At 36.3% G+C, this 24946-nt stretch overlaps 1 protein-coding gene across 1 annotated transcript in view; it reads right to left on the bottom strand.

Annotated features, from left to right (window-relative positions):
- Positions 1-1653: 1653 nt before the first annotated feature.
- NDUFS4 (NADH:ubiquinone oxidoreductase subunit S4) overlaps positions 1654-24946 on the bottom strand; it is a 45951-nt gene continuing 22658 nt past the window's right edge. Inside the window, exons 3-5 of the mRNA XM_071731881.1 lie at positions 10716-10888; positions 4210-4283; positions 1654-1862 (exon numbers count right to left, since the gene is read on the bottom strand). Of these exons, the coding sequence (XP_071587982.1) occupies positions 1759-1862; positions 4210-4283; positions 10716-10888 (351 nt within the window). The 3' untranslated portion in view covers positions 1654-1758. The remainder of the gene's footprint in view (positions 1863-4209; positions 4284-10715; positions 10889-24946) is intronic.

Raw genomic sequence — 24946 nt, 5'->3', positions numbered from 1 at the left:
GGATAGAAGAGCTCTCAAAAAAACTCCAAATTGTGCTCTGGGAGAAACTGATTCTAGTTACAGGATGTGTAGATAAACATATAATCATTTCATATATTGTGTGTTCAAGGAAAATGTTAAGTCTGTAATATCTGTTATTTCCCTGCACTACGTAATTCCAAAAATCAAGCTGTGTACCCTGCTGAATTAGATATCCAAGTGCTTTACAATTTTAATGTTCACTGCTATCTTATTAAGCTTGATGACCAGTTAAGATCTTGCTGCTCTTGGCTTGCAAAAAACAGAAAAACACCTCCCAAACCAAACTGCTTATTTAATTACTGTCTCCTTAGTAAGATCAACATATTAAGTTTAGCTGGAATACAAAGACACAGTAGATTCTGGAAAACTGAGATTCCAATTTGGTGCCCTTTGGAGGTTCCTGGAGGACTTCAGACACATCACAGAATTCAAAATTCAGTAGGAAGATGAATTAGAGAAACAGTTCTTCTCTTTGGCATGAAAATAGCGAAATTAGCCAATTCGTTGATTAAATAAAACTGGGTCAGAACCACTGCCTTAAACAAATGTCAGTCAGCATACAGGGCAGCTGCGTAGACCTGAAACAACAATATAATCAAATCTGTACAACAGAAGGTAGGTTTATTCCTTCTTTTAGCTTGAATTCAGTGCAAAGCACTTACACTATTCTTTATATGGAGAAAGCTCTCTCAACTGTTCCTTTTGTGACGGTTGACAGAGAACTCTCAGCTGCACATGAAAAAGTTATACCCTTCCCCAATTTGTTTATATTTCACTGATAATATGCTGATATATCAATCTGTTAAGCAAGAAAATAAAGTTAGTAAATCAAAAGCCATAGATATACAACCCAGTATTCCAAACACAATATTGTGCACTAATATAATTAATGATTTAATGTCATGTATGACAAATGGAGTTTAGGGTATATATTCCATGTTAAGGCTGAAGTATTATCATCCTCTTGTTAGGCAACAGAAAACCTCAATGCAGATTATCATGTAACTAGCAAAGAAAAAAACCCAACACAACTGTAATTATATAATTAGTATATGCTGATGCTCAGTAAGGCACCTGAGACTCTTCTGACTTAATCTGTGAATATTTAACTAGCTTAGTTTCACTTTTGAAGAACATCACAGAGAAACGATTGTCATCTGAATCTTTTGCATTCAACTTCCGCCGTATCCAACAAACACAGTGCTTTCTATTCCAGCCATAGAGTGCTTCTGGACAACAGCAATTTTGGCAGCCATAATGTTATACAGCATATATTTTGTACATAATAGTCTAAGTTATAGTCAAATGTTAAGTTTAATATAACATACTTTACTCTTCAGTTGAAAATCTCTTGTATAGAAACACAAAGAAAAAAAAACAGCTTCTACTGGGGGAAGTTGTCTATGCAAGGCTGATAAGTTTAAACAAGATAATGAATACAAAATTACCATCAAAGAGAAACCACGATCTTTAAAGTTGCAGCTGATTTCAAACATTCCTTTTGATATATTCCTAGTACAGCAATTTTTTAGAAGTCAGAACACTCCAAATCTCCTCTATTTATAGGCAAGTTTGTAACAGGTTCAACTGAAGACATCAAAAACATTTTAAATAGACATCACAAGATGCATCTGTAGTTTAAAGGTCAAATTTATTAGGAGATTAAGAGATGTATTATACATGGACTATAAATACAGCACAGCTGACTTCATTCACAGTCAGACAGCCAATTCCAACCTATTTTGTAGACACCCTTGTTCTTTTGTTCCAAGAAAAGTTTGCACCATAGGACTTGGATTTAGGTTTTGGAATCTTCTTCACTTCAACATCATAGCGCCAGCCTGGAGGTTACAAAGGAAATGGTGGGGAGAGACAAGAAACAAAGAATTCTAAATATTCTCACCATACAATATAGAGCAAATGCAACTTAAAGCCTTATTATCTTTTTCTCCACACTGGCATCCCCTTGTTTTTGCATTTGTAGTGGGCAGCAGAGAATACTGAAATGCTATAAATATGTATGCCACAACCATTCGATATAACTTCACCATACTACCACTTCCACTTTCTTTACTCATGCAAGACACTTGACAGTCATCTGTGAAAAGCTCAACACAGAATACTGACTGTCCTGCAGGCTAATGGCTTCACAACTCCAGAGCATCACAGAAACACTAAGGCTCTGTGTACACTGGGCAAAATCATTAAAATAAGGAAACATGAACAAAAAAACTGCGTACTGATCAGCCCCAAACATTAGAAGAAATGGAGCCCTTAAAAAGCTAGAAAAAAAAAGGCTGAGAAGATCAAAGAAAGGAAAAGCAAAATAAGAACAAGGCCAGGTTGGATGAAGCCTTGAGCAAATTGGTCTAGTGGGAGGCGCCTCCGTCCATGAAGGGTTGGAACTAGAAGGTCCCTTCCAATGCAAACCATTCTATGGTGCTATGAAAAAACTTCATCACTGGAAAGGAGTTAAAGATTTAACATTCTTTTAAGAACATTAAAAATTAGGAGTAAAAGAAAAGGGAATAACGTGATAGCAGACAAGTAAATTACGTGATAGTTAAGCAAGAAAAATGCTAAAAAATGTCAGAAAAGAGGAGGTGGAAACATCAGTGTTTATGTAAATCAAAATGCAAATTTGCTGCAGCCTCCAGGTGCCTGGAAAGTTGCCAGGGCAGCACTCAGTATTCCAAAGTTTGGTCTCTTTAGCTGCAACATTTCACTCAAAGTTGAGATACTTAAGCCGAGGCTAGGAGTCATTAAATATGAGGTTCTAACTGACACTAATAAGATGATATTTTTCTTCCTTAGTCTTAAAACTTGACAAATTCTAAAAGGTTTAACATATATCTGATTTTTTACTTTTAAGATGTTAACAGAAAGCATGAAAGATATATCTACACATCAAAACATGTTTTGTAAAATACACGAGTTGTCATGTCACTGTGCTTCAATTTTGTGTATTCACAAGTGTCATGCAAACATTTTTTTCAGGTTTATTAGGCTGAAGCAATGTTAATTTCCAAGTTAACTATTCTCTGCAAGAAATTCTGGAACAGAGGCTTTAATAATGTATTCTTCCCATCTGTGAGACTATTGGCTTTTGCCTACTGTTCTGATTAAAAATATAAACTTGAGTAAACAGACAAAACTAGATCCAGAGACAAACTTCAGTATTGCAACATTCAGCATTATAACACCTAACTAAGGCACTGGGATGCTGGAAGGCAATCTACAGCCCCAAGTTATTGCCTCATCTTTATATACACTTAGATAGAGAGAAGCCGAGTGCCTCCAACTAAGATTGATGACAGCACAATTACTTGGTCTGCCACAGCTATACAAAATCTACAAATTTAGTGAGATCTAGTTTTGGATGGCAAGAGGGCACCATATATGATGAAGTTTCATGTTCTGGAGGTGTCTTCTTGAGTCAGGGACCTTCACTTACTCATGACAGAGAGAAGTCACTTTTATAATGGACCACAATACTGGGGGAGGATATTCTTGCCCCAAACCCTGCAGTACCAGCCAAGTGGATAGAAAGCAGATTTCATTGTTTCTGGAAGAACACCCTTATCACCTAAATAATCATGACTGGTCACCAGAGAAAATCTCCATCCTTGTTATTAAAGCTGTATGTCTTTAAACAATCATATCAGTGATGTTGGACAGAGCTCAGGTCAAGAGGCTAGACTTTTAACTTCATCCAGTTACAACTCCTTGCTTTGACTTCAGACCATCCTCAGATGTTGTGTTTTGGGCAAAAATGTTGCACGATTTTTATTCAGTGCTATTTCACTACAAAACACATCAGATGGGGCAGGCAGGAAGACAGTTTACCTCAGATTTCTGAAGTTCTCAGGTGAAAAAGAGAAAGTAATATTAATTTTCCTCCAGAACATATACCTGAGCAAGGCTCAGTTCTCATTTAAAACACAGATACTTGCGAAAGGATTGCCAAAGTAATGCTAAAAGCTGGAAGAAAGTGGAAGGCCTAGATTCAAAGTCTTCAGCACCCTCAGAACTACTGCTCCCCTGTTTCTCCTCCTCAAGTAGAGCACTAATGGTCTACCAGTTTTGTGGAATAGAGGAAAAGTAACCAACCCTCTACTTTTTCTGTTGTTAATACTTTAAGATCAAGGTTGCCTATAGAAAGCTGAATCTGTCACACCCAGTACATACCATTTTTTTCAGCAAAGGCAATGGCATCTTCTTTAGTAGAGAAAGTAAGAACCATGTTGGATAAAGGATCAGCTCTGTAAGAAATCAGATGAGAAATTTTAAGCCCATCTAAAACACAGAATAATTATATCTGTATCTCAAATGCTAGTCAAATGCGGTATTATACAGCGCCTCACAAGCCATTCAGAATTCCTTTATTTTACTTATTCCCTGGATTAACACTTTCTGCAGCGTACTTTTCCACTCTTTCAGTCTTTTAAACTTTCCTCCCAACTCCTTGCAGAAATTTATATTCTAATTTTTCATTAGACAAACACGTCTAACTACCAGCTGAGGTTATAGTAAATACTCTGCAACAAACTTGTTAATTTTTAAAGCTGTGTAGTCCCTCTGTTTTTTGGAAGATCAGATGGCTTAAGGTAATTTTAACACTTCAAGGAGGCCAAAAGTCTATAGAGCAGCGAAAAGAATAATCACACATGGACAGGAGCAGAATATCAAAGTGAACTGGAATTACTGAGGCCTCCACAAATTATCCTAGTACAGCAAGCAGACGATAGGCCACCACTGAAAACAAAACTACTAGTTTACATACAGTGACTTGTTTTAGATTATCATCTATTCCTTAACTGTATTTCTGGAAAGGAATCAAATACTAAATAATTTTTAGAAACAAATCAGAATTTCAGTTAAAAAACAAAATGTTATTTGTTGCTACAAAATCTCAATTTAAGAACAATGACAAAGAATGAAAAAAAATAGTGTTCTAAAACTTAATATACTAAACTTCTAGAGAAATAAGATACCAATTACAGCAGCACAGTGATTAGATAATGCTTCCCTGAGACAAAAACATGAGCCTGGGAGACAATTGGGAGGACAAGACCAGATTGCAACAAACTATAGAAGGAGTTGTCTCTTAACTGTTCACTCTTTGAAGCTGGAAGGGAAAATGAACAGAAAAGTGTAACCAAAGATACACTGAGCTAGAGAGCTCACAAAGGACAAAACTTGACTGGCAGAGGGGGAGGGAAGGAGAGAGAACCTAGGTTCCAGCAACTACAAAAATGTAACACATGGAAAAGCAGATATATCAAAAACATAAATATATTCCCCAATTAAAAAAATAAAATAAAAATTTAAAAAAAAAACAAACAAAACCAAAACCAAGATAAAGGCAGATATTACACTTTCAGTAGCCACTATAATGGTCTCTCTTACTGACATTTAAAGATTTTCTTTATAAATGCAGTATAGAGAATTAGGAACTAGGAATGAGTTCCATGCCGTGACCAGTGGCAAATCAAGTCATAGAATGGTTTGCATTGCAACCTTAAACATCATCAAGCTTCAACTCCCCTTCATGGGCAGGGACACCTCCAACTAGACAGGCTGCTCAAAGCCCCATTTAACCTGGCCTTGACCACTTCCAGGCAACAGGCAGTCACAGTTCCTCTGGCCAACCTGTGCCAGTGTCTCACCACCCTGCTAGAGAAGAAGTGCTTCTAATATCTAACCTAAATATACCCTCTTCCACTTTAATGTCATTACCCCTTGTCCTATTGCCTGTAAAATGTCCCTCCCCAGCTGCAGACCCTTCAGGTATTGGAAGGGCTGCTACAAGCTCTCCCTGAAGCCTTCTCTTTTTCAGGCTGAACAAACCCAACTCTCTCAGCCTGTCTTCATGGGGGAGGGTTCTCCAGCCCTTTGATCACCTTTGTGGCCCTCCTCTGGACTTTCTCCAACAGTTCCATGTCCCTGCTGCTCAGGGTCCCAGAACTGGACAATAGTGCTCCAGGTGGGGTCTCAAGAGGGGCAGCAGGCTGAGGGAGGCGATTCTCCCCATGTTTCTTTTGCTGCAGCCCAGGATATAGTTGGGTTTCCGGGCTGCAAATTCACATTGCCAACTCCTGTTGAGCTTCTCATCAACTGACACCCCCAAGTCCTTCTCCTCAAGACTGTTCTCAATCCCTTCCCCACTCAGACTGTATTTGTGCTCAGAATTGCCCTGACCCACCTGCCCTGTCCCTGCACTTGCCCTTATTTAACTTCATGATTTTGGCATGGGCTCTCAAGCCTGCCAAAGTCCTGATGGATGGCATCCCTTCCCTCCAGTGTGTTGACCACACCACACAGCTTGGTGTCATCATCAAACTTTCTGAGGATGCCTTCAATCCCAATGATGTTAAACAGCACTGCTCCCAGAACCAACCCTTGAGGAACACCACTTGTCACTGGCCTCCATTTGGATACTGAACTGTTGATCACAACTCTCTGAATGTGACCGTCCAGACAATTCCTTATCCACCAAGTAGTCCATCTATCAAATCCCTGTCCTTCCAATTTAGAGACCAGGATGTCAAGCAGGCCAGTGTTGAACATTTTGCACAAGTCCAGGTATATGATGTCAGTTTTCTCCCCTTGTCCACTGACACTGTGACCCCATTGTAAAAGGCCAACAAATCTGTGTAGGCTCCTTTGCACTGGATGAAACCATGATGGTTACCAGCAAACACCCCCACATTTTCCATGTGCTTCAACAGAGCCTTCAGGAGGATCTCATCTATGATTCTGCCTAGCACAGAAGTGAGACTGACTGGCCTGCAATTCCACAAATCTTCCTTTCTCTTTCTGATAAAGGGGATTACATTTCCCCTTTTCCGGGCACTGGGAACTGCACCAGCGTGCCATGGAAAGTGATGGAAAGTGGCTTTACAATTTGATCTGCCAGTTCCCTCAGGATCTGCAGATGGATGTCAGGTTCCATAGGCTTGTATAAGTTGAGGTTCTTCAGATGGTCTCTCGAACCTGCTCTTCTTCCTACAGTGGGTGGATCTTCCTTCTCCCATTCCCTGCCTTTGCCTTCTGCAACTTGGGTGGTGTGGTCAGAGCCCTTGCCAGTTAAGACTGAGACAAAAAACGTACCTCAGCCTTCTCCATATCCTGTCTGACCAGGTTTCCTACTGGAGAGGGCCCAGATTTTATTCTTCCTTTGATGACTTCATACCTGTAGAAGTTTTTCTTGTTATCCTTGATGTCCCTGGCCAGATTTAATTCAATCTGGGCTTTTGCTTTCCTAATCTGATCCCTGACAACAACTTCTTCATACTCCTTCCAGCCCACCTGTCCTTGCATCCACCTTCTGCTGACTTTCTTTTTTACACCTAATGGTTTATAAGCTCCTAGTTCATTCATGCAGGCCTTCTGGCATTCTTGCCTGCTTCCCTCTGTTGGGATGCATTGCTTCTGGGCTTGAAGGAGGTCATCCTTGAACAGTGACCAGCTTCCCTGGAATCCTCTCCCCTCTAGGGCTTTAACCCATGGTGACCTACCAAGCAGGTACCCTGAAAATCTGCTCTTACTGAAGTCCAAGGTTGTGATCCTGCTTGTCACTCTGTGCCTACTGCACATGATCCTGAACACCATCTCATGGCCACTACTCACATCCCCAACCTCTTTATTTGTCAGTATCAGTCTAACAGTACTCCTCTCCTTGTTTTCTTCCAGCAGCTATCTTGAGAAGTTAGCATCACTTGAGAAGTTAGCATCAATGCACTGCAAGAACCTCATGAAGTGTGGATGCCTGGGTGTGTAGTCTTCAAGAAAATGTCAGGATAATTAAAGTTGCCCATGAGAATCTGAGACTGTGAGGCTACTTCTAGCTGTCTGTAGAAGTCCCCATCAGCTTCCTCATCCTGATCAGGTGGCCTGTAATAGACAGTCCCAACAGTGTCTTTCATATTAGCCTGCTCCAAAATTCTTTCCCATAAACTCTCAACTCACTCTTCATCTGGCAGAGCTCAATTTCTTCTGTTTTCACACGGGATCATCTTTCACCCAATCTAAATTAAGCTTATTTCTTTTCGTAAATGAAAATCCATGTGTTTAAATTGGTGATAATCTGTGAGCAAACTGGAGTTCTGAATGATGCTCCCGGAGTGTCAACAACAGCAGTGCTGCAGGATTTCCTCTGCCTGCCTTAAGATAATTTTGTCAGTCACCACAAACTGGGATTCTACATTTTGGTCTCTTATGAGACCTTGTACAACATAAACCAGGCATTCCCCATATTTTGCTTCTTACAGCTTTAATATAAAAGATATACTAAAGAACTATCTGTGAGCACCCCTGTAGTGCAGACTCCCATTAATAAAAAATGCCATGGGTCCATTTCATTCAGATCTACAACTGGATAATTTTCATTGAAAATAACTAAATCCAAGAAATACCAAATACAACATAAAAAGCAAGCTTTTTGCTGTAAAGACTGTAAAATGACAGCTATATAGAAAAGACCTACATGCAAATAAATACATTGCAGAGGAAAAGGACTCTAATCCCTAGACCCTAAAGAGCTTTAATCCACTAATCCCATTACATTATTGAAAAGTAAAAGGGAAAACGTCTAAGACCTGCTTTTTGCAGAAAATAAAACTGAAGAGACAAAACTCTTCTAAACTAGTCCTGGGTGCTGACTGATTACTTGAAATTACCAGAATGCCCACTCACAGTTTTTGCAAGAGTTTCTTAAAAATGAACAAACCAGTTTATAAAACCCTTGACCTAGCAATGTTAATTCTCAACATAGCCCTTGCCTTTGGCCTACCTGGAGCTTGCTTACTCAGGAAATATCCATTTATTTGAGACAAAATAAAAATGCATGCAGAGATGGATTAATTCACAATGAAACATTTCAGATTAAATTCCCACAGTAAGTGCACTGCAGGGAAATTAAGCATACAGGTGAACCCTTAATAGCATGGCTCATTTTTCTAGGTGGTTTATAGAGCACAAATGGTTGTGAAAGGTTTAAAGACATTATTTTGGCTGAGATAATTCAAAATCCCACCCAGAAAATAATTTGTCTAGGATAAAGTCAGATGGAAAGCAGAAGAGGCTTAGGAAGAAAGGTAATTTCAACCTGAACTAAAGCAGGTGTTTCTCGCACCTGCTACAGTATTATAATCTGTGCAGTGGTATAGATAGATCATACTTCTGTGGCTAGACACTTGAGGGATACATGGGCAGGAGGAAAAGTTGTGCTGCTGGTCAATGGCCCACCATTTAATTCACATAGGCCCCATGAAACAACCTGTTCAACAACCTGATTTCTAAATCTACTTGTAGTATCTGAGTCATACAAGACATACATATATCAAATAACTGAAATATTATCCTCTGACACAGCGATTTAAATATGCCCAAAATGAAATAATGAAAAAAACCCCAGGATTTAGTTAAGATTATGTCATTGTTATATATAGGCATAAAGTCTTTTAAAAGTTATTTTGGCTTCCTATTAAAAAAAAAATTAATTAAAACATGTATTTTTAAAAAAAATTTATTCAGTAGTTTTTGCTCACATAACAGTATTTGAGATCCAGTTCCCTAATGCTTTGCACTATCAATGCAACTGAAATGTTACAGGTTGTAAGCCTCCTCAGCATTCTTATGGGAAATCAACGTAAATAGATTTGATTCCTGAATTATTTTTACTAATATTTCTGGAGATATGTATTTTATGAAGAAATAAACAAAGGGAAAAAAAACAACCAAACATTCTGTGACAGGATATAGAGAATGTTAAGAAATTTCAAAAAACGTGTCTTCACATTAATTCATACTTAAGGTTTCAAGTTTTTTTTCCATGGAATTTTGGGTTCTTTGATCGTAAGTGCTAGTATGATTGCACCCAGACATTTTCAATACATATTGTATCCTTTTTGAAGTTTGAAAAATAGTATTTAGTGTTTGATGTTTGTCTGTGTAGAATAATGAACTTTTCTGAGTATGTCTCAAACAGGACAGTTTCAAGTCAAAGTTACAATACTGTCAATATTGTTGGCACAGTCTTCCCTGTTTACGGGAATTCTAGCCACACTGTACCATGCAGGTTGTGTATTTATATAGGAAATATAGAATTAAAATTTTGCTCCATACAAGTTATACTTACATCTCCAAGTTACAGCATATTTAGTTAAGTTTAGTACTTTCCTGGATTTTGCTGTATTTAAGAATTTTTAGTGCTAAGATTAGTAACACTGCAACAAACAGTAATTTAGATAGTTTGGTGTCTTTCTTTTTATACAGTTATGACTTCTCATTTCAGATTTTTAGGATATTTATAGCAGAAAAAAATCTAAAGGCTAAGTATTGTTATTTTATGTTCAAACAGACTGAAGTAAGAGCTGAGAAAGATTTACTGCTTCAGGTGGATAAACTACTTTCTCTGATGCTGTCACAAAATAACATTACCACAAATGTAACTGTTAAAACTTCTGGCCATTAACACTTTTTTAAAGGTTTTCCAGGGGGTGTTGAGAACTAAAATTTGCTTTTAAATGTAATAGATCATTACTCATATACCTAACAAACCCAACCACTTACTCTAAGTACCATTAGAACAAAAGTAGATTTACAGATAGAAAGGACACTTCAAGCTTACAACATGACTAGTATGAGCCAAATAGAGAAGAAAAGTATATCCAAAATCAGTAACTACTCACGTAGAAGCCCAGCCCATTAAAGGGTTCTCCCAGCGCTCCCTGTTATCAAATTCCATCTTCCATTTTTTTGTATTGTTTAATCCTGATTGCATTGCATTTCGTGCTGGAACAAAAATGTGAACTTTTCTGGTTTTGATGTGCTCATCTGGAACACCAGTTAAAGCAGTGATGTCCTATAAAAACACAATGAAACTTGTGAAAAAAAGGTTCACATAAAAGACATGTAAGATTATACTGCTTGCAGTTTTTAATGAAACTTCATGATTAATTTTTATTTTTTAATCTTCAAAACCAAATAAATTAAAAAGATATTTTTTTTAAAAATGCAGAAAACTATGTTGAGTCCAGCCCCATAAAAGTGAAAGATGCATCTTGGGGTTATTATCATCCTGCCTCCGCCGGGTGAATTAGATTTTGCATGGATCAATTACATGAACCAGCTCATCTCCCAGCTAAGCAACAGCTAGTGCCAAAAGAAGGACATGACAATCCCTCCCACCCTCTGACCACAGCTGCAAAATCAAGACTGCTCCAGCTTGCACTAGCTAAAGGAAATATGTAAACTGTTCTTTCTCCCTTAAAGAAAATATTAGAGCACATACTGATACATGGAAAAATACTGAAATTTTATATAACTGTTGGGGGCTTAAACTTCATATGAACAGGGTTATTCATCAAAATCTTATCCTGCCAGCTATGCCCTGCAGTGTAAGTGATTTCACTTAGGCTTAAGTCTGTATATAATTAAGAGGCACCAACATCCTTGCTGAATCAAGAAGCTGTGCTTAGCATGGAAAAAGAGGCAGGAGGTTATCTTTCCCACAGTAATCTATTGATGGTTTGAGACAACAGAGGAAGTACTAGCATTCAGTTTTTTTATTTCTTAAGCTATTAGTTATTACATAATAATAATTTTCCAAGCCATGAATACCAGCTTGTGAGAACCAACTCTTACGTTCAGATCAGGACAGAAACATTTGCTACTGCTAACATACATGTCAGTGAAAGACAAAAGGATTCAGGAGATTAAAAAAAAAAAAAAAAAAAAAAAGCGGAAAAAAAGCCTTGTAACATTTTCTAGTCAGCAGTATGATTCCCTTCTCTACTAAGGCTTGGCTTGTGACCCCTCCATAAATAAACACAACAAAGATAAAAACTGAAGGATCACAAAACCAGCCTAGAAGTATTAACTGATTTTAACAAAGATTAAGATAGGGAAAAACCTCACAAGAATTTCTGTGAAAAATTACCCTCAGCAGCATCTGATATAATCAAACTGAACTTTCTCGCTAAAAACTAAACAGTAATTACATAAAATTAACCTGTCAGTTCACCCTTGTAAAGAGTGAAATCAAACATCAAACTCATCTCTAAGGACACTAAACTACTCCTGTTCCTTACATACTTAAAAGGCCAGTGGGAGCTCCTTGGTCTCCCTCCCTGCCCTCCCCTCCCCTACTCTCTCCAGGAACAAAGAATAAACTGGTAAAAGTCCAAAAAGTGCTGCAAAACTTTGGGCATATTGAACTCATCTCGCCAGTACTGCCATGACTTGAATTAAAAGACAAACAAGTTTGAATAAAACACTGTGGCTTTACACGTCTGTAGCTACTAACTTTATGGGATTTTGTTTTATGGTAATCTTAAAGGCTCTTGGTGCTGTCAACAGCTCATCCTTTAAAATGAGACAAGTCTTGCTTTTTGATTTACTTCAGAAAATAAATTTCAGGAGATCAAACCCTCAAAATCAGACCAAGGAAGCACGTTTAAAGGATTTGATTTGTATTTGCAATTAGAACAGCAGGGGAAACAAACAAGCATGCACACTAATCACACATTTCTAGCAAGACTCCCAAAAGCAACTGTCAAAATATCTTAACAATTCCATTATAAATGCTTTCATTATGACCAAGTAATGTTTTAAGTAATTTTAATATGCATCTACCAGTTATATGAAAAAAGAAACACTACAACTCATTGGAATGTTACAACATGTATCTAAAATATCTCCTGACAGACTGGCATTTCTGAACTGCTGTAGCTTAAACCACAGTTTTAGAAGTAAATAGCTTAAAGTTCTTATTTGAATTGGAAAAGCGCTTTATTTAACAAAAAGTATTTTTTAGTTGCAGTATAGTTTGGTGGGGTTTCAGTGTCAGTCTATAGGAACAGGCTACTGTATTAGCCTTTATTTCTCTATTTAACAAATATGCCTAGAAAACGCAAGAAGATTCACAAAAAAAAAAAAAAAAAAAAAAAAAAAAAAAAAAAAAAAAAAAAAAATCTTTTTCCTCTCTGAAATTATCTGCTATGTGCAAAAATTCTGGATTTGTTACCATCAAATACCTCCAAATATGTAACCCTTAAAAATGCTCAAAATTATGATTTTTAACTATTATTATTATTCCTAGTAACTCATATGTATATTATTAATTTTATGCTTCAGAGTTAAAGAGTTTTAAATGGTTCCAAAATTATCTGAAGTTATTAAACAAAGATAAAATGTTAAGCAACATTATGAACTTTTGAAGCTCATTACTGTACCCAGAAGATAAGACAAAAAGAGCATTAAAAGCCAGTAAATGCTATATTTATGAGGCAACCATAGTAAAGAAATGCCTAGACTTGTTCACCTGGATGAAACTAAAATGAAAACACCAGACAAACTCTAAGCCCCCTCAAGCCATGTTTTCTGGGGCATTGAATTGGCTCCAAATCAAAGTTATTTCACAAATACTATAACATTTTTTCCCATAAAAATCATTTCAAGAGGAAAACTAAAACCTGCCTACTTTACAAAAGTGAGATATCTACATGGATTTGCTACCTCTTCATCCTTTGGTTCAATTATAGCTAAACTTTCCATGCCTTCTGGGAATCCAGCAATTGTTTATTGATACCTTCTCCATTTTAAAGCTGGCAATTGAACAGACAGTTGTTAGGACAATGAGTTTCTGGTTTCTGAAGCCCAAGTCGTCCTGACATAAAATCACTGTTTTTGCTTGCTGTAGACATGTAAGATACTGTAGCATAGCTGAGCTGTTGCCAAAGACATGGAATAAAAAGGCTTGGCATCTATCACATACTTGACACCTAAAGAGCACAGAAGCTCTAAAATTCCTATTCCCTGTAGGCGCACTCTTAGTCTAGACAAACTGATTTCTCACACTTTTAAAATGCATTACAACACTCTATTGTGATCATTTCATCCACACAGCTCCAGCTAGTGACAGAAGAACCTGTCCTTTAAGCGACATTTCAATGGGCTAAAGCTCCCGCTCCAAGATGCCATTAAAACAATATAATACTTGAAAAGAACTATACTGCACTGGATTGAACCCTTTACTGTGTCTTCAGTGCTTTGTTCTGAGTTCAAGTTCTCATTGAAACTACCTGTGAACCAACTTTCCAAAACAAAGATGTTTTTGACAGCTGGTTCACATTACTATTTTCTTTTCAGTATTCCTCACTGAATTTTGCTCTATTAGCATAGCGAAATATTAGTGAGGCATTTCACATTCAAAATTCTAAATAATTATGTGGCAATATAAGAACTGAGATGTGAACTCTGTAGGTTTGCTTTACTAAAAATTAACATTGCTTCACTAGGTTTACTTTACTAAAAATTAACATTGCTTCACATTTTTAACATAGGCTGGCTATCCTGGAAAAGGTGCATTCTGAAACTCTGTTTTTCTTAATATACATGGGGGGGCTAATCCCAACCTCTGAATGCCTCTGAATTTTTGTTAATTAAAAAAACCCCAAAACAAATCAAAAAACCAACAACTAATTTTGAGGCATTTTGTATCTCCATGGAATAAGCTGAGAAGGAAAAAACATTATTTTTAAACATCATTGCTTACAAATGAAGAGGAGGTTTTGTCTTTATTGTAACGTACACTATTTAAGAACATTTGTCAAGATGGAAAGCTTGCTAGAGTTGTTCTGGAAAGAGTAATAGGAAATGATAAATATGTTATACAGCAGGGATAAAAACTGGTTCACAGAGGCAGTTTCAAAGAAAGCAGTATTTGGCATGAAGATGACTTTTAAAGGAAACTAGAACTTTTATGTACCTCACTGATAGCATAAATTCCAAAGGGGATAAGAAATGGAACTCAGCAATTCAAGGGAAAGAGACAAAATGATTGAAAGTACCTGTGAAAACAAGTAATTTAGAATAGATGGGTCAGGTGTGCATAAAGGTGTTGCATTTCTCATATGACATTTCTTTCCATGCATAGACAAAAAATGTACATAACCACTAACAACTATGTACTGTTTAGCACCCCCACCTTTTTTTTTTTTTTTTTTTTTTTTTTTAATTTATTTTTAAATAAAGGAAACCGGGAACAAGCAATGGGAAGTTGATGTCAAAACACAGAAAAACCTCCCAGCAAGCTTCCAGCAACCACCCAGGATTTAGAGTCTTGCTAGCCACTCTCTTTTCAATACCAGAATTTCACACATTTCAATGACCATTATGACTTCAAAGAATCAAATTTTCATCATTGTCCATCATCTGCCAGTTGATTTGTATAAAGGAGTTCTTCTGCATGCACTCCAGACAAAGAGCTCCTTACTTTCGTGGCTATATATCAAGTTTAAAAGTTCTGTTTGTGACAGTTGTGTCTGTGGTAAATTAGGGTAACACTGAAGGAGTGCAGCTGCTCTGCAGGAACCTCCTTTTTGGCATCATTTCACTTAAATAAAAACTGAATAATTAGCTTCTGCCTTTATTAAACCGCAAAAAAATGCCACTGGCCTTAGTAATTACTTCCGGTTGCCCCACCTACTTAACCTCAATAGTTTACACTTGTTAGAGCGGAGGGAAAGTAGACATTTTCTGTACTTTATAGGAGTCTACAACAACTTCTTCTCCTCCCCACCCCCAACATGTTTAACCAGAGTAAGTGCATAAAGTTTTGATATAAATTCATGTTGTGATACACTTTTTTAAGGAGCTTTTATATCAAAGCACAAAACATGTTGCATAATACTCACAAAATAGCTGCTGTGAAAGGAGCTTTTTTATTTAGTGAGCTCAGCTGCTTAGGTTTTAAGTCCGGATTAGAAAATTTATGTTTCTACACTTCAACACAGCATTTTTGAAAAAAAAAGAACAGGACCTATGCAAATTTTAAGTGGAAAAGTGGAGCAGAAAGAAGGAAATGTGGTCAGACAACATTTATCTAACAGCTACAGACATAACAAGGAGAAAAAAGCATTTTTGCCCTTAGGAAACTCTGTATCACTCAGAATAATTTTCTTCCAGGTTTCACAATCATCCTGCATTATCACAGTGATCTGTGAACACAGTGTTATCCATAGTGTGTTCTAACCACGCTGCAGAACAATTAATAAAGAATTTGCGAAAAGCAGTGACAGAAGAGTATTTTCAAAAAGAAAATCAAACATTATAAACAGGAAAAATTATTTAATAATAATAATGACTGCATAGAAGTTTCTATTTAAAGAACCCCCTATCGATGGTCACTTTAGCAGAAAACATTAATGAGACACTGGATATAGAGAAAAGGATACACTGAAAAGTTGATGCAACAGAACCAAAAATTGTCACATTACTGGATTCAACATAAGTTCATTTTAATAATTTTTAGTCAACTGACCAATATGCAGCAATGTCAGCATCCAAACAATCCAAATCTGCAAGTCCTGTTAACTTCAGCAAAGTCTACTCATACTCTCAGTATTTCAGAGCTGGCTGGATGCTACTCTAATAGCCACGAAGGCTAAGAATTTGCTGTTTTCACCAAACCTCCTTGAGAACTTCCCTGTTGTCCCACTGCACAGAGGCACTCCACTTTCCCAATATTTTGCATGCCCAGAGTCTCATGCAAGAAAAATAATGCAGTACAAAAATAATGGCATTAAACATCGCATGTGCCACTGGATTTGTTGAGAGAGAACACCATGAAAAAGTAAATGGGCATTATTGACTGGACTACTAAAAATCCCAGGTGCTCTCTACATGACTTCACACTAGGAGGTACCATAGCTACCCTTCTCTCATATCTTAAAAACTTTACCTGTAGTCTGCATTACATTCCCAAAATTTGTACTCACATTTGTCTCCAGTAAAAGACATAGAATATAATTTATATGAAAATGATTAATGGTTAGAGCAAAAGCTGATGAGTTGTCCTATTGTTAGTTTAAACCGTAACACTAAAAATAAAAATGAGTGCCACCTCTCAGTGGCCGGAGAAGCCTCAAAAAAAGAGAGGCATTTTTATTTACAAACATACAAAATTTATCTACCATTCATCCTGCATTCTTGATGGATAGGTAAACAACTTTTTAGCATTCAAAACACGCAAGTCCCACTTTCAGTACAAAAGGGTAGTCATAGTTTTTCTGCCAAGAAAAAAGAATCAAAGAGCAGACAAAATGGTTATTTAATTATTGATAACACATTTTTTTCTCTAACAGTACGTATTAGTTTTGTAAAGGCTGTATAGGCAAATATCATTAAACTAAAGAGAAGGTAAATCAAATATAGTAGTCATCAGAAATGATGTAGTCATCAGTGTGGTCATTACATTCTTCAAATTGAGGAAATTACAAACAGCGTGCTTATCCTGAACAAGCTGGAAAAACGTCTGGATACTTACAGTACATCTTCAAAACTACTTTTTCTGGTAACACAATAAGATCTACAGACAATATACTTTCCAGAACACCAACTCAAAGCAAATGTAAGCAAATTTGCTTTTTACACACAGAGATGGCTCCTTTATTACCAGCAAAGTGTTTTAAAATGCAGAATTTTCTACAACAAACAACTTTCAAGGATTCTACAATTTCAAAATTCTCAGATTAAAAAATGTGGAAAAAATTTAGGAATAACATGATAGCAAAGTTTTTAGACATATATTTTCAAACAAAAGGAGTCTTAGTTTACTTGAATTTAGAAAAAAAGCAACTGAGCAAGTGAAATAATCTCATCCCTCTTAAAATAATTCCCAGTTACAGCAACACTCTACATTTTCACTTCCAAAAGCAACTGTTCCTACAGATATTATTTCTCATGTAGAACCCACCTAGAATACATAGCTTTGTGCTGATTCCTCCAATTAGCTAATTTTTTTAGTATATTATTAACTAAATAGTATAGTGTACTTGTGTTTCACTGACAGTATAGTCTTTCATTCAGTTTGCCAGTAAAATTCATTCAGTTTGCCATTCTAATTATCCATGTTATATTCACAGCATAAGTTACAATAAGCAGACTAGATTACAAAGCTACACAGTGTATTTCAATAATATTTTAGTGAATTATACTAACAATAACTCTTGAACTTAACAGTCTATTAAATGTAGTTCTGATCATCAACACCCAAAGTTGCAGCCATCAGGTCAGGGAACGATCTTCTTCCACAACTGAGATCCGAAACTCAGGGTACTCACGCACATTGGGGATAATTTCTGTACTTTATGTGTGTTTCTGATGCTTTTAGTAAGGTCCTTACTTTTAACTTTCATTATAGGTTACCTGTATTTACAAATTAATTCACAAGCATAAGACTTAAGTTAATTTTATAAAGTTACTGTTTTCCAGGATTCTGTCAGGAACAAGAAAATTAAGTTATGATCTGCTTTATGCCCATTTGAAAACATTACAAAGCTTCCTTTAAAGTACCCATTAAGAAATTTTCCAAATAAGGCCCTTGCAGAGTTCCCAAACAGGGGAACCAGTTGTTTCATCATTTTCAAGCCTTTGGAGGAAAAGAGGTCTAATCTGTGTTAAGTGTGTGGCTGAGGTGCCTCTTCTAAGTTTTGTGGAAAGGTCCCTTACTTCAAGCTTCAAAAGACATAAATGAGCATGATACTCAGAGCCTGGCACTGAACTGGGACACCATGTACACACAAGCTCTGGAACTGTTGATGTGAAGCAGGAACACCTGAGACAATTCATATTCTAATGTGGACAGCAAATAGTCTAAGGTCTGAGCTACCAAGTTTGAATTTAAGATGTGTAGTGGAGTCTTAAGACTCTAGTAAGATTTCCAATTATGAAGTCATAATAATTATCACCATAGTATATGAAGCATCCATTCTGGATTCAGTTTTAACTAGCTAATGATTGCCCTAAGTTGGCTGCTAGAACAAAGAATACTGAAATTTCCTGTTGTGCATTTCGGTACTCTTTTCCTGTCACCCCCCAACTACCTATTCCTTATTTAATGGTATCAAGTAAGTCTAAGTGTTATTTGGGCTTTTTTTTAATTAAAAAAACATTTATCAAAGATGGGGGAAAAAAAAAAAACCCAAAAATAGTGTATTAAAGTTTCACTTGGCAATACTATCACAACAGTGCATGATCTGCTAGGAACAACACTGAGAAATCCTGATTGTGATATGCACATTCCCAATCAGGTTTCCTGTAACAGATCTCTGACACATAGTAACAAGTACTGTGAGGTATACAGGAGAAAAAACAGACATAAAAAATGCAAACTTAGACCAAAATTCCTGTTGGAGCATCCTTTTTAGAAGAAAAGTTGTATTTAAGAAATTACAACGGTGCCAGACCTGTTAAAAGCTGTTCCTTACCCTAACACAAGATGTAATACTTCTTTGCAATATGCATGGACTTCAAGAGTTGAAAGCAAGTTCTAAATAGTGTACATAATTTCCATACACAGCAGGTAGCGAAGCAAGGAAAGAATTGACAGAGTTCCCTTCATTAAAGAGATGCACAAAAGAGAACTGTTACACAGTGTTAGCATAGTGAAGATCTCTGCCACAGGGATGTTGCGGCTATTAAACAGCTTAAATGTTCACGGCACTTTGTTAATTAGTGCATACAGCTTTTAAGCATTAACTGTGTTTTAAAAGGTTCTTTCCTAAAAGTAACACAGTCATTAATTCCCGGTGGGGATGGAAGAGGTTGATAAGGCTTCAGCCATTTCATCTTCATCAATAAAATATGCAGCTTAATTCCACTGGATAAAAACTGGGTTTTGTTACATAAATTACCTATATATTTAGTTAAAATTGAAGCTTTCTACAATCTCTCTCAAAAAAAGCTGAATCACAACTATAATGTGTTAGTGTTTTTTAACAAACTCTTTTTAGCTTGTTCTATCTACGAGCCTGTGCCTGGAATTTGTGCTTTGGCCTTCATATGCTTAGCCTTTAAGGTTATTTACAGGACAGATATAATGGTCACATACTCCCTGATACAACAGAGAGAAATCCATCACCAATTAAATTCAGTAATTCAATTTGATACACCTCATCTTTCCCTCAGTTTTCCATTACTGTGGAGAAAAGAAAAAAAGGAGAGTACAATGTAAAAGAGTTTTATTAAACGGTGATAATAGTAAGAATTTGTATTGAAAACAGACATTACAGAAGATATTTGACTACTGACTTAGCAGTGAAACAGAATTAGTTGACCCAAGAGTGCATTCAAATGGAGCAGTCATGGCAACAAAAATGTGGTCCTAGGAAAATTCACCTCAGAAAAAATACAAAACAGATGAATAGAGAATAAATATTAGTGCAGACAACAACTTTAACCCTAAAATAGCTCCTGCCTGGTTAACATGCGACTCAGTGAAAGCTTTAAAATATATACAATTTATAATGATGTTAGCCTATATAGAAAAACGTGCATTTTTGTACACTAATATATGTGCTTATCTATAAAATTAATCTGTAAAGAAAAACTACCAACTTCAGATGCTTGTAACTGGAATTACTAATCATGACTTTTTTTTTTTTAAAGTGTTTCCAACATCATTATAACATCCTCGATGTTATAATGTATAACATCCAACATCTGTATTTGGTATGTCTAATCAGTACTTTGTTGAAACTCCTTACAGCTCAGCTTCTTCTTTCTTGTTAAAATGGTTTTCACGCTACCAAATAATAGGAGAAAAGTTATTTCCCCAACAAGCAAAGATTTGCTTTTACACTGCATGTAAGTGTAATGGGCTTAATGGAGTGAACAGAACTAAGTATGCAAAAAAAGCATGCAACTTTCCTGCAGTTGCATACTTCTCCATGACATGAGAACTAAATTGCATATTATAACTCTGGATCTGAATATCAGATGGCCTCTCCCCATGGTTCATGTCCCCACTTAGCACAGGTTCATGTTCTTAATTTGAGAGAGCAGCCATGAAAGCAGATGAAAGATAACTCATAAGGAAGCCATCCAGAACTAGAAGAGCATCTGGTTCCATTTTATGACTGAACTTCTGAGTAGTAAGAGGTAGTAATGAAGAACTATCTTTGACTATGATGCTCAATGTTTTCCATATAATTACTGGCCTTTCCAGAGAAGGAAAGCTTTTGTCTTCTGATCTGATAAAATGATGCAGATAGAACTTCATTGAATAGAACCACTTTTCAAGTCTACATAGAACTTCAATTGTTAGATTTTGTGTCTTGAATCTGTAACTTAGATGTACTATATATATTAAAGCAAAACAAACCAAAACACATTTCATTGAACAAAACAAGCAAACTCTCTACAGGAGTAGAGTGATTGCTTTTCATGTCCTTGCAGGACATGAATGATTCATGTCTTCTAAAGAAATATTTCATAACCAAGTGAAAGTGTTCAGATAATGATATTGTTTCCAGATACTGGTATTATTTTATAGGAACACAAAAATACTCTCTAGTCTTTAAAAAGCAAAACTACTACAAAATAGCTCCAAAACTAAAGTTACTTATTCCTACTCCTTATTACTACTAGACATATCAAAGATAGACATATCAATGCCTTACTTTTACTCTTTCTAGCCAATGACAAACACTGCTTGTGTATTATTTGCATGTTCAATAACCCTTTGGAAGCCAAATTAAACGTGGCACAATGATACTCCTTTAGTTCTTCAAAACCCTTTTTCTTTGATAGAAAATGACATATTAAATAATGAAACAAACAAAAAAAATTGCCAGCATACCCTTCAAAGAGACTATTCTTTGACCCAGACTAAAGCCTTGAAATTTTTGCACAAGAATGTTGCATGAAGGATGCTCAGACAAAACAGACACTAGAGATGTTAGAAAGTTGCGTGACCCTCATCTCAGACACTCCTCCTTCAAATATCCAGTAGAGATAGCACTACCAAGCATCAAAAAAAAGGCTTGCAGAAGAAATCCAAACCCTAACCCTAATCCAAACTCTATCCTAAAACCAAAATAAATCTATGCAGGGATGAGAGTGCAATTGCTGTCATTGATACAACTATGTTTCACTTTATTTGAGGTTCTGGGTTACTTGCAAAGTGTGTAGTTTTCTAAAGTGAAAAAAGTATCTCAAGCTGAGATTTAGTAATATAGCAATATTTATTGCTCTTACAAGACAGCTAAAGGTGATGGCAATTTTTTTACTTGGACTGTAAAGAGTTACAGAAAGGTTCTTTACTGTGGGATTGACTTCTTGCCTGCAGACGGTCTTACAGAAAGCTCTTTATCAGTATCCAGTCAACTGGGTTTTCTAAACCACTGCAAGCTTTGTTAGACTACAACTGCTTATAAAAACAAGTTGTAGCAAGCAGTATAGGCTGAACTGAGCTAAGATTTTCCAACTGAAGAAGAATTTACTTGCCAAACAGCAGAACACAGTGAATTTACAGAACTGAAAATTTGTACAGAGCTAGATAATCTGGTAACTACACACAGAATAACAGAATCTGGTTGGACAAGACCTTTATGATCATCGAGTCCAACATTCAGTCAAATTTTACCAAGTCCAGTGCTAAACCATGAGCACCATAACTACAAGCCTTTTAAACACCTCAGGGATGGTGATTCAACCACCTCCTTGGGCTGCCTATTCCAGTGCTTAATAACTCTTTCAGTGAAGAAGTTTCTTCTAATACCTAATCTAAACCTCCCCTAGCACAATTTGAGAACATTTCCTCTTGTCCTGTCACTTGTTATTGGAGAGAACACCCACACTTTCACTAGAATCTCATTTCAGGTTGTTGTAGAGAGTGAAAAAGTCTTCCTCCAGCCTTCTTTTCTCCAGACTCAACAATGTCAATTCCCTCAGATGCTCTTCACGAGATATTCTCCAGAACCCTCCATGTTCTCCCTCTCCAAAGAAGTTGACCATGCTTTGCCCACACATATCTACACCTGAGCTTGTACTGTATTAAAGACCAAATGCAACTACCAGCCAAAACTATAGAGAAGGAACTGTCAAATAATTTAAATTAAAACACAAAAAAATTACTGTTTAGAAATAAATATGTGTTCTAGCAGACTAGTATGGTGTACATGAAACGAGAAGGTTTATCACAATTCAATTCAAAAATTGTATTTCACATTAGATGTTTTTTATGAGTTCTGCAGCGAAAACGTAGATTCACAAACTACCAGTGACCACAAAGGCCTTTAAGTACTTAACTCTATGCAAGTGCACTCTTAAGTTTTATTAAGTAAATATGTATGTATGTTTACTTGTAAACATACTTGTCTTGAATACTTCACTTCTATTGAAAGAATGGATTTAATTTTTAAGTAACTTTGGAATTTGGTTTTGTACTTTAAATACCTTCTGCACCAGGAACCAGTACAAAGTGTCAGCCATCAAAAACTGCAGATGACTGAAGGCAAACTAAAGCATTAGTATTGCATGTGAAGTGAAATGAGAGGAAAAGATACACCGCATTAAATATTTTATAAGCCACCAGCAAAAAACTCTATTAAATCTTGAATCCAAAATACAATAGAGTTCAAACAAGGTGGTCAGCTGCTTAGTTGACACAGCTGTGATGGAGGAAAAGTACCTCTCCAAACCACAGGCTTCATACACAAGGCAATTTTGACCAAAGATAGAAACTGTTTCTCATAACCAATCTGCAAAGTAGAATATAGAAAAAAACACTTTAATTAACCTCATTTTACCTAAATGGCTTGACTGTACATTTCTATTTTTTTTTCACTATTCCAAAACAAAAGGGAAGTTGGTGATCTAATTGAGAGAAAAAATAAAAAGAAGGGATTCAACATACAAGAGAGAAATTTGGTATTAAGGGAAGGGAACAGGTGGTGCTGGTAACTGAATCTTCACACATATTTCTATCCTGGTACCATACACCCTTTCAGTATGACAACTCTATCATAGGGCCATACATATAAGGCACACTAAAATTTTTAAGTAACAGTCCTCATCTAAAGAGAAATGTTGTGCCAAACTGAATCTTTTATAGAAACCAGTTGAATAAATACTGCAACTAGAGTGGATTAAATGAATAAAAGATTATTCTAAACTCCTTTATCCCATTAAGTTACCTTAGGAATAGCTTGAGCTCACCCTCAAGGAATAACCCACAACGGGTTAACAGCATTTTCAAAAACAAAACACAGAGCATCCACTTATCTAAAAGAGTGGTAATGCTTGGAGAATTCTTGGCTCAACAGTAGTTTCAAGAAAATGAAATCTAGTAAGCCTGTCTTTAATAACTGCATAGTTTGCCAAGTGTTTTTCTTCACAGAGTTGCAAAAACAGCTCCTATACACAGTCTTCTTCAAATGCAATGTCACATTGTCTCAAATGACATTTTATGACACATTACTGATTTGTTTTTCAGAAAAGTGTATTATATACCCTCAGTTGTTGGGCAAGACAGCTAGCAATGATCACACTTGAAAAAACACATTCAAGCTTCATTTGCTGTCCTTTGTTTCATAGCACTGTAGACTATCAAATTCAGATTTGAAGATGTTTCATCATTCCAGGCCATTTTTCACTTGTTTGTATATTTTATTTTGACCTTCATTATTATCTCTGTTTATCATAGTAAAGTTTATGCTTTTCTAACCAAAGATTATACAATTTCACTAGATTTCTAAGCCTAGCCAAAGCTGGGATCTGGGTGAAGGTGAAAGAACTGACTCCATCCTGAAAATACTGTGGGATACTGGGATACTGTTGCTAATAACACAGTCTTTTAGAAAAAATGGGATGGATCATTTCTGCAACTTCTTCTGAAATGGTTAACCTTCCAATAATATGCTGCTCCAGTAATGAAAGTTACAACATTTCCAGTAATGAAAGTTTAGGACTAACCCTACCTCTGGACAGCCAAGAGAAAGCTGCTGAAGATTTCCGATACTGATTTTACAACTGTTATTATAACCAGAGAATCGCTTAGGTTGGAAAAGACCCTTAAGATCATCAAATCCACTGCTAAGCCATGTCACTAAGCACAACTTAACCTATACAGCCTGTT

The sequence above is a fragment of the Heliangelus exortis genome, chromosome Z (genome assembly GCF_036169615.1).
Source record: "Heliangelus exortis chromosome Z, bHelExo1.hap1, whole genome shotgun sequence".
NCBI classification, from domain to species: Eukaryota; Metazoa; Chordata; class Aves; order Apodiformes; family Trochilidae; genus Heliangelus; species Heliangelus exortis.
The sequence above is the reverse complement of the archived record's forward strand: the minus strand, read 5'-3'. Positions and strand labels throughout refer to the sequence as shown.